At 38.6% G+C, this 11,281-nt stretch overlaps 1 protein-coding gene across 1 annotated transcript in view; it reads left to right on the top strand.

The window, feature by feature from the left end:
• Positions 1-6,571: 6,571 nt before the first annotated feature.
• The window catches only part of LOC119829867 (transcription factor BCFI-like), a gene marked incomplete at its 3' end in the record, with an annotated part of 20,008 nt that continues 15,298 nt past the window's right edge, over positions 6,572-11,281 (top strand). The window contains exons 1-2 of the mRNA XM_038352566.1: positions 6,572-6,814; positions 7,214-7,508. Coding sequence (XP_038208494.1) covers positions 6,724-6,814; positions 7,214-7,508 — 386 coding nt within the window. The remainder of the gene's footprint in view (positions 6,815-7,213; positions 7,509-11,281) is intronic.

Below are 11,281 nucleotides of genomic sequence, written 5' to 3'. Positions count from 1 at the left end.
GTGTTGTTGTTACTGTGAGGGACGCGGGGCGCGAGGCGCGGGGCGCGGTGTGCGGTGTGCGGTGTGCGGGGTGCGGGGTGCGGGGTGCGGTGTGCGGGGCGAGGGTCGCCTCGCTGATAAGGCGCGACCTCCGGCCTCGGCCTGCGCTTCAAAATATTAATATCTTATTTATTTAACCGATCTACATCGACACCCCGCCATGCCCCCGCTCCCCCCACCACCACTCCCCGCAAACTGCTCCAACACTGTTCATTTCTGTAATATTATATGATATAAACATCACTCATAAACTTCAGCTGCTGCAGTTCATTTTCTCAAGCAATAAATTAAAGCTTGTCCAAATAGATAGTTAATTTTATCTAAAAATAACAAGGTACCAATAAAAGTGCTACGTGTCGCAGTCTGCGGACCCCAACACACACACAGGCTCGCTTTCGTGACACTGTGATATTAACAACTATCAATCAAAATGCAAATTGAAAGTAATACGAAAAACAGGCTTCTAAATTATATTAAGAATGAAATATAAGCGTGTTCTTTGTTCATAAAAACAGTAAACCTACGAATCATATTTTGTTATAGACAAGTAAACATACAGTAGCATGAGCCATGGTACATAATAATGATAGGCGAGTATTGTTTTGAACGTCGGAACGGATCGTCTCCGGTCAAGCGGGTGTCGATGGGATCCAGCTCACGCAGAGGAGATCCGGGTCTCCTCGACCTTTCAACTGTTGCAGAATTAATTAAATGTGTCGATAAATCAATCAGGATTCCCATATCGAGCAAGCTAACAATGTCGACATTGATCAAACGATCTGCTAAATTGCGTTTATTAAGTCTCACAAAAGTTATTTACATAAAAGCGGTAACAGAAAAATACACCATCTATGAAAATTTTATATATTTAATATTTTAAAGATAATGTGGATCGAAACTTTTAGATATAGAAATATTAATTTAATCAGCTTAACATAGCAGTAATTAAGAACCGACTGAGATGTTTTGCAAACCAAATTTTAAACAAACTAATTAGTATTGTGAAATAATAATAATTCGATGATTATGTATTTCACTCACCAATAATTGCTTTTACCGTTAACCAGTTGGAATTAGATATAATTTAAAACGTATTTAGCTGCAGCAACTCTAACCAAGTTGCGGAGTCTCGACCACAAACAATTTCAACCGACTCTTTAACATTTTGTAGTCGTTAACATTATATTTATATATGGGTTATTATATTTATATTTAGGTTAGGTGTAGGTTAGCGTATTGTCACGAATAACGATTGGATACCATACGAAAAGAAAATTAGATTTACAAAGCATTGGATTAGATTGTCCCAGTTTGTCAGTGTTACATTACACGATGCACGGGCTTAAGAGCTCAATGGCTCAACTAAAAATTGGTGAAGTCATCTGTGGCTGCCAGATAAAGATACTTTACTTCCGAGTTCCGACTTACATGATTCATCGCCTCGCCCGGTACCCTCGCGGTAGTGCTGAAGTTTCGAATGACTAATGCATTGTAGATTAGTATCCAGACAAATCCAAATAGTTCAGAGTAGTTTCTGTTTAAAATCTTTGTTTCGTTGTTTTCGTCAAGTAACGTTACGAGGTACCTAGGTATTCGCATTAGAATATTGTAGTTATCTACTATGGTTTTACGACAATTAGCTAATGGCCAAAAATACCTGCTATACATAGCGAAACGGATACTTTAATGTTTGAACACTGGTTTTCTAAGAAGCGCTAGGTCTAATTTACTCAGCGGATTTTTTGGAAGAAAATGAAAATATATTGTGAGTGAACGCTCATTATTTGATCAATTAGAAATTGTTTTATAAATTCAAGTTACATATTTTTGTCTATACATTATAAAAATACAGATTAAAATAATTTTATAAGAAGTTGTAGTATTTTCATACATTTCAGCAGAGATAAACAAAGCGTGTTCAGATTTTAGATTATTTACTAATTAATTGCGTATTTTATTAATTTCATCTATTGTAATTCGAGTACGTCAATTTAATAATTAGCAACCAGTAAGCTGATGAAACTTACATAACAAGTTGTCGACTTCGCCTCTAGCGAGTAGCGAGTAGCGAGTGCCGACCCAGCGCCCACCAGCGCCAAATAGCAAGCGAAACCTTGTTGTTTACATGCATTCATTAAAAGCATGCAATTTCATATCTTGTTTGTAAATGCTTATTTGTAGCAACAATGAATTTAAATGTATGTATTTTTACACGAATCGTGATAACATAATCTTAATATATATAAATTACGTGTCACGGTAATGTCCACGATGGACTCCTAGACAACTCAACCGATTTTAATTAAATTTGCACACCATGTGCATTTAGCAAATTTAAGTTGGGACAGTTTACATTATTTTAATTACGATAAAAGATCACCGGGATTAGCCTAGTTATAATATCGGATGTTACAATAAAAGCTACTAGCTAAAGTCGCCACAATCAAAAGTTTACGATCTGTTTAGGACTTGTCAGCATCGGCTGCTCGTTTGGTTCTTTGGATCGTGTCAAGATATTATGGAATTATTAACCAACCGGGCACCAGTTACCAAAGCACAGAATATGTGATACCAATGTCAATGAAGGATAATAAATTAAGAATCTATAATAAGGTTTAAGGAGTGTTTTTCCAGCAGCTATAGTGAATTTCGGAAGAATGTAGGTACTTACTTATGTGTATTGTGTATTGTATAACCCTGGGAAACAGCCCCACGTGAGCGAGCTAAGCCGCCGCTATGACGTCACCGGGCCCCAACTCCTGAACTGAGCGTGTGAACTCGACTCGAAGCTGATCAGCTGAAAGCGTTTCTGCTATCAGCCGCGGGCGCCGGCCGCCTTGTGCCCGATGCCCATTGACGATATATTCCAAGTATTCAGAGGTAATTAATAAAAAGATCTGATGCCTGATAGGATTAGGATTGTGCATTACGGACGCGTTCTGAAACCGGAGAGGTATCGAAACGTGCCCATACAATATGTGAGGAAAAATACTTTCAATGCAATGCGTCCAGAGTGAAAATAAAATATTCCTTACTATTATTATAATCATTTTTTTGTGGGTAGATCTTCGTTTGTTTTGCCCGTGGGTTCTTTTTTGCTATCAAACAATTTCCTATTTGTTGCCATTTGGTATTTTGGTCATTTTTGGATTTGGTGTGTATCTTCCCTCCATAGATGAGGATCGGTGATCTTTTTTTTACAAAATAATTATTAAGTAGTAACAGAAAAATGAGCCCAAGCCAAGATTTAAAAGTTTTCCCGAGAAGAGGAGTTAAAGAAGTTGTCTATTTGTGGCAATTATTGATTTTGTTTGATGTAGTTTTATTCCACTAGCATATATATCGAAACACGTTAGTTTTGTCCGATGAGAGAAGGCGTGCTTGTGCCTCGAACAGTTGTTACATTAAGAAAGTACCGACTCTAACTTGACCGAAGTTAGAGTCACTCTCGATACTTAAGCAAAACAACTACAAATAAAATTGGTTGCCCATCCAATTTCTGCTCAAGCTCGATTACTATTATTTGTTGTTTTAGCGGCAACACAAGTTCTGGATATGTTAGCTGTCTAATAACCACGTTTCATGAGATACAGCCTGGTGAAAGAAGGACGGATGCATAGACAGACAGACAAACAAACATACAATGACATACGACAATCATTTCAAATTCTAAGAAAAAACCTAAAATATTGTGTGGTATCTTCTTAATTCAATCGTGTAGTTTGTGGACTCCTATGCGTGTACAGTTTGTTTTTAGATTCATTTCTCTTGTTTCCCAAAAATTTGAGTGTTTTTTTTGTCCTCGCCAAACTTATATGCGAAAGGTTATTTGCTGGAATTAGCGCAGCAGTAATGCCATAATTCCCTCCAGCAGTATGCGGAAGCGCAGTGTTCCCACGACCTTCCGCGAACACCTCGTTAGTCGTCCGGCGCACAAAGCGACTCGATTTTGACCCTCATTGAACGGACAGATTTAATTCAAACTTTTTACACTTATCAAGAATCGGTGAAGATACAATAATTTTATGAGGTTTATCTTATTCGCCTGATTAGGATTGCCAAGATTTCCTTACGTAGCAAGTGCGACAATTTAGATTATTCTATAATTGAAGCGTTTTTTTTTTTATTTTACCTATCTTGACAATAACTAGACGTTAACAAATTTTGTACATTAGGTTAGGTATATTCAATAATGAGTGATTGTTAGTCGCGGACCGTGGCCGCAGCCCCACCATGCGAGGCGCGTTCGGTGCGACGCTCGGACACGCTAATGAGCGCTGGGAGCGCTTAGTGCTTACGGATTATTCATGTTTTTACCCACATACTTAATGGATTTCCGAAAATTCGTTATTCTTATTAAATTCGTGTTAATTGGCCATGTTGAGTAAAAGTATTGCCGCTTGAGTCATAAAATACTTATCTATATCAGATGCCAATTCTGCGGCGCGCTAGGGTGCAGAACGACATAATGATCAAAGTTATATTATTTTGATATTTGTTAATTTCATATTTCGAACAAACAGAGAGATAAAATATAGTCTATACTAATAATATAGAGATGAAGAGTTTATTTCTTTGAACACGCTATTTTCAGCAATTGCTGGTCCGATAAAAAAATCTAAAATGTTGTAATAATTAGCAAGTTCTGTGGAAGACACTGAACACTGTAAATTTTGTACATTCCATTTTTGTAATAAATACACAAGAAGGTGTTTTAGTTTGTCTGCATTAGCGAGCCTGTATATATTAATAATGATATACTTTATATTTACCTTTTTATTTTGTCATAAATCTCTATAGGTAAGCAAATTTATTGTAGCACTTTTAAGAATAGGCGCGAACAGAGCGGCAGGAAACTTGCTAGTTTATATAGAGCAGGAGTGCAAAATTCTATTTTTCAAAAGCAATGCAAAAAACTACATTATGTACAACCTTTTGTTTATGGTGATGGTTGATAAGCGATAGGCGTAAGTAGATAGCTACCTAGTACCTCCTGGGCGACCACGAGTAGGATTCATTATTCAGTAAATGGCTCTATTACCTTTCTATTAAATATCACACCTCCATTACAGGAATTTCTTATTGCAAATACCTAATTGTTATGTTTAGTGTGTTTTAAAATCGAGACTCATTCTCATGAAATAGCTTATGTATTTGCATTTTAGGGATATTTCATTTTACTTATTTTCGTACACAGTCAAAATGTTGCAATTGTTTGTAAGTGTTTATATAGGTGTTGTCACAATAGCTGGATAAAGAAGTCGTAACATATCTGCTGGGCGCGCGTCGATTGTTTGGGATAACAATTAGTTTGTTTTTGTTGAGAAAATGTGTGTTTACTTAAAATGTATTTAACGAAGGCGCGGACCACGTGACCGCACAGCGTGTGAGGTGCTACCCCTTTGTGCGGCGCGGATCAGCGCGGCCCGGCGCACGCCTCATGCGCGCTGCGCCGGCGCAGCGGGGCGCGCTGTCACAACATCGCGTCGCGCTCGGATACTCGGAAGCGCAAAAAATGCGATTTACAGCGCTCTTAACGTTAACATGATAAAATTTACTAGTTCCCCGGAGACGGAGCGGCGACCCCGTGATTTGTGGCCGATGGTTTATGCTTCACAGAACTATCATAGATCTTCACACATTCGATGACATAATTATTTGATGTTATTTATTGACGTTTTCATAAAAACATGCTTTTATGAGTCAGGCTAGGTAGCTTGTGTTGTGTGTTTAAAAAAAAATTATCGTTTTTATATCTAATGTATAGATACTATAGCAACATGATTATAACTTGGGTTTAAGATGGTACACAATAATTAAGAAGAAAGAAGACTGTAAACATATCACTGAATATACGTAGGTTCCTAATAAACGGGCTATGCAACGAATGTTAATGGAATTTATCTTGAAAGAAAGTCTTTTGAGCTTAACTGAGTGACATTCCGAAAAAATTATACCTGTCTCGTATGTAGGATTTTAGCCGCCAAATGTTATTTTTTTGGAACGTATATCCAAATAATGGATTTTAAAGTGAGTGAGAAAGAAATCAGGTAATTAATTGTAAGTTCATAATTTTTCACGGTGACGGGTTTTTTTGTACAATTCATCCATCAGTAGTTGGATAACCGTTTGTGTGTCGTGTGATCGTGTCGGATCCGTGTCGTAGGTCGCGAGAGGCTGATAAAGAGCACGTGCGCCGGCTTATCTCGTCTTTACTACTGTACACCTACGCACTCGGCTACTATCAGCTGATCAACCCTATCTACACTAACACGTTGGCCTGGCTTTCATTCAACACTATTTGTTTAATGAGTTTCTCACCTTATCTTAATAATGCCCAACAAGATCAACATACTTAAATTTCTATTAAATTATGTGACGTTTTATTATATAGCGCAGGTAAAACTCTTTGTTAAAGAAAAATACGCTAGGTACTATATTTTGTTGTAAATAGCAACCCTTACGAATAATACCGTATGAGCCGTTCAATACGTTATTCGCGTTCTCGATCCCTCCCACCGCAAGGGTTCCCGGGGGAGCCGGGGCGGGGCTTCCGAAGGGATGAGCGATGAGGCGTGCGCCGGTGCAGCTGCGTGACCACACCGCGATCAGTTGTCACCGTGACACCGAGCGGGACAGACGTGCGCTTGAGTGCTCGCGTGTTTGTCTCTAGTGTTTGTGATTATGTTGCACGAAGCATGGCTCGCCTGCCACCGCGCAGAACACTTCGAATTGGACGAATTCATAGCTGAAGTCAATAATAACTACGTCAAAGGTTAGTTTATAGTTACCATACCATACCATACCATGCTTTGTAGGCGATAACATAACACCAATTGATTATGTACTGTGTCGATTGTGTACTGAGTTCTATCGTTTTATTTTTGTTATTTTATTAGGTGGGAATTAATTTACGTGTAAATTTAAGTAATCTCGTCTTCATACAACTATATTATTATGCGTGATACGTCATATTCGGCTATTAGCATTCATAAAGCGTGAACACCAGTCACCACGCTGTCGCGTATGGCTCACAGCGACGCCAATGACAGCTCACGGCAGGGTCGTCGTGTCGGCCGGAACATATCCGTAGTGCGTGTGCGCGATGCGGCGCGAGGGGCCGCTATCAGCGCTATCTGCGCGGCCCAATGGCTAAGCGAAGTGTTTGCCGCAGAGGGCGAGGAGTGCGGCGCGGGCGCGGCGAGCGGGGTGAGCCCGCCCCCCCTGCAGTTCGGCTACGCCCCCGGCGCGCTGTCGCCGCAGCGCTACGAGGAGCTGCGGCCCGCGCCAGTCCCGCGCGAGATGCAGACTTACGCGCACCTGGAGGAGGCGCTGCTGGGGGCGGAGGGCTACCGCCGCAGCCCTGAGCCTTCGCCGCCGCAGCGCCGCGACGAGTACCGCGTGCACTACGAGACCTATTCGCCCACGCCGCCGCCGCCTTACCAGCACGAGCACCACCATGTCGACAGGTGACTTGCTTTTATCTACTTACTACTTTCTGAAAAGTCACAACGTCCCTGAAAAACCTAATTTACCACCGTCCTACCTATAACCTATTACCAAGCTAGTACCTACCCAAGTCTAAATGCCGCAATCGAATCGATTTATTTGCTAAGTTGATGATGTTGTTTGTTTACATTATCAGTTTAAACTGTAATTAAATTTACAAAAATAAAAAATATGCATATAATTAACTAATGCCACTAGACGCGACTGTAAGAATAAAGCAATCGTGTGAAACGAAAAGTCAGTTATCTAAACCAGCTGTTGTGTGCAGTAGCTTTTGTTCGCGGCTTCGCCTGCGTGGTCAAAATGAATTTAAAACTGCTATCAAACATAAAAATACATACATATTCATAGCAAACATAAAAATCATATCATATATGTACTAAGTATATATGTACTAGTTCATACATATATTTATTAGTTTCAAATTCGATGTAAAATTATGTGTAGGTAAAATATAATGTGGGTTAAATGTTATTCAGACATGATATTTTAATTATTATTAATCAATTTAATAATACTCTAACTTTTAAAAGCCTATCGCCATAATCATTTCCTTAAGTAGGTACCGAATCCATTTCACTACGCAACAAAAAGTTGCACTTGCTCGAACCATGTAATTCTGGTTCTGTTCTTGTTATATCGGTAAATGCCCTATTTTTAGCTTCTCGTTTTGTAAATAGTAATTCCATTGCAGATGAAATATGAAACAACGACAAAAAAATACAATTGCTATGGGATATGGCATTTCAAATAAATTTGCTAAAATGTTTCCCAGGAACCAGATATAACAGTTATTTCTTTTAATTAGTTTTTTTTTGTACTTTGATATTAACTCGTTAAGATTAAGCATCGCATTTTCATTTTTGGAGTTATGAATATAATCTCAAGGTTGTATGTACTTACTGTAGCTTTTATGTGGTATTTAATTGCTCCCAATATAGATATAATATTCATAGATTTGTGTTTATTGATGTGGTTGTAAATGTAATCAGAGTCAAAGAAGAATCAATCTAGACAAGATGCTTAGGCTAATCATCATGCGTTAAACTGGTTCAATAAAATGGTATGGACACACAATAGTCTATTTAAAACAAAGCACGATAACTATACTAATGGCTCATAGCTAAACTATTTAAGTTAAGCCGTGTTTAGTCAACAGTGTCCACAAACAATCTAATATACCTAATTAATAATTTACTAACGACCTATTCGTTGTTTGCTCAGTGTAAACAATTGGAGTAAACAAATTAAGGACTTATCAAACTTCCATCGCCCCCAGTTCAAGAGAACAATTTTGATACTTTTCACTATATTATTCAAAATCCTCTTTAAGTTAGTTACCATCGCCTTCTCAAATCAGTAAGGACTTAACTCAAACATTTATCAATTTTAATAGACAATATAAATATTAATTTAAACACCCTTTACCGGTTCGGTAAGCAGTTTCTAGAGAGGGCGGGATACTCTCTAGTTGCTCTTTTAAAATCTGCCAATTTTGCATATGTATCTATCATAATAATGCATGCATTCTGCATAGTCATGACTATGCAGAATGCTGTGATACTGAACACGTGCCGCCCAGTACGAAAATTTTTGCAGGAAGAACCCATAGACCAAACACCTCATAGTGATCTCCACTTGGCATAAGCCCGTGGTCTTCACACTCCTACCGAAACTCTTTTAGTTTCGAGGAAAGCAACTCTTTTCAACAATAATAATAATATTAAAATCATCTTTATTCAGTCCTCACAACATTAGTACATAACAAAAACTTAAAAATACAGATAAGTGAAAGGATATCGTTGTGAGAGACTGGTGCCTGAAGTAGACTACATAGAAGTCAGATGTACAGGTCACCAAAATAAATATATATAACGCAATGATGCCAAAGAACTGCCCTGTAGTTTTTGAGCAACACCATTCCATAGTTTTTTATATTTCACATAGATAAAACTTTTAAAGCCGGAAAACAGTCATTTAAATTTTGTTTCTGTCCTCGTGTCATAACAATGTCTATCACCTACTCTTGTGTGTAAGTCAGTGTTATTATGTATGTATGTACCTACATGTAATATGCTATTGTTATTACTGTGGCGGTCCAGTAAGGATACCAGTATTCTAAAGTAATCTCTAAGGCGTCCTGAGCTCTTTATTGGTAATAATAATAATGATTTATTTTTGTAATAAAAACATAGTTTCAATATAGGGCAGTGGCCCTACTACATAGTAGAATTCCACAGCGCATCATATCATCATCACCGCCGCTGCTAAGCCCAGTTCAGCTGCATAGGCATCATCATGCTTATGCAGCTGAACTGGGCTTAGCAGCGGCGGTGTTTGCTTGAAAAAGAACTGTGATCAGTATAATATAAGGTATGGGGTTCGTACTTAGACCTGAGATACAGCTAGACAATAATTTGGTGTCGTGGTGTATTTCGTAGCTTTTGTAGATACATAATAAGTAAAATTGTAATTTGGTTTGGTTACATTCATCTTAATCGCACCAGCTGGCGTCTTCATACTCATAGTAATCGGTGTAGTATCGCAGGGGCGGTAGTTAATGAATTAAGAGCAATTTAGATAGGCAGGAGGGATTCCTTGTGATAAAGCGATATCGACGCAGACGGCGGGTCTGCACTTATCGAGCTTGCACTTTTGGCTCGCAGATAGTGCGTGCTGCGTACGCGCTGCAGGCGATAAGATTAGCCGCGGAGCGCCATCCGCGCCTATCGCCTTCTAATGCTTCATCCCAGCTGATGTGTCACAAGTCGCGCAAATGTAATCAGCGCTTCAGGCGAAAAGGTCATCGTTTTGCTATTTGTCTAATCTAGAGATGCCTGCATGCAGAAGTCAGAGCCAAATTAAAGATTGTATTCTTTCTGAACCTGCCATATTAAGATTTCCATTGTGGAGCACAAAGTGTGGGCTCGGCGACAGGGTTACAGAGTTTCGGATGGGTGAGGTGGACATCGTTTATCAATGGCGCTAGCGCTACGTGCGCGCGCCGCGCATTCCGCCGCCGCCGCACGTGCTCGCGGGTACTTTTCCGTTGTATCTCGCTCTCATTGAGCAATCCTTCGCCACCTTTGGTTACTTCTCCTTCGATTGCATCATCAACATATTATACTGAGCTGTAATTGACATATCCATTTCATAAATTACACTTGCCAACAAAATTCTTATGGAGATAGTTTCCCTTACGGACATTTCCAACTATGATTTTTTGTTAGATGAACTATAATTTTTTGAAATTTTATCGCTCTTTTTTATGTATTATTAGGATTTGGATTAGAAATAGAATGATTTTTATGTAAATGTTTTACCCACCTCTATTATCTGATATGTCTGCAAAGACACGAATTTCAACACGCTACTCGGTATAAGTTTTGAGCATTATTCAATATGCTTAATTGAATGAAATCAATTTTTAATTTGAGAAAAAATGCGGTTTCGATACGGGCCATAAAGTTAATTTGTCAACTAATATAACGGTATTGCCAGCTGCATAATGACTATCGAATACATTTTTAATTGTTGAATTTGGCAGATCATTATTTAACTACGCATGTTCAAATTTTGTATGGAACGAAAAACACTGGAATTATAATTCAATCAATTTCAATTTCAATTCAAAAAATTTACAGACTTATAACAAGTATGGATTGTTATCCGCTCACGAAAACCTCATACCCGCTTAGGGTAAACCTTAGGTTGCAATGAATATTTGATCAGC

The sequence above is a fragment of the Zerene cesonia genome, chromosome 11 (assembly GCF_012273895.1).
Source record: "Zerene cesonia ecotype Mississippi chromosome 11, Zerene_cesonia_1.1, whole genome shotgun sequence".
In the NCBI taxonomy this organism is placed as follows: Eukaryota; Metazoa; Arthropoda; class Insecta; order Lepidoptera; family Pieridae; genus Zerene; species Zerene cesonia.
This window is presented reverse-complemented; position numbering and strand designations above follow the sequence as displayed.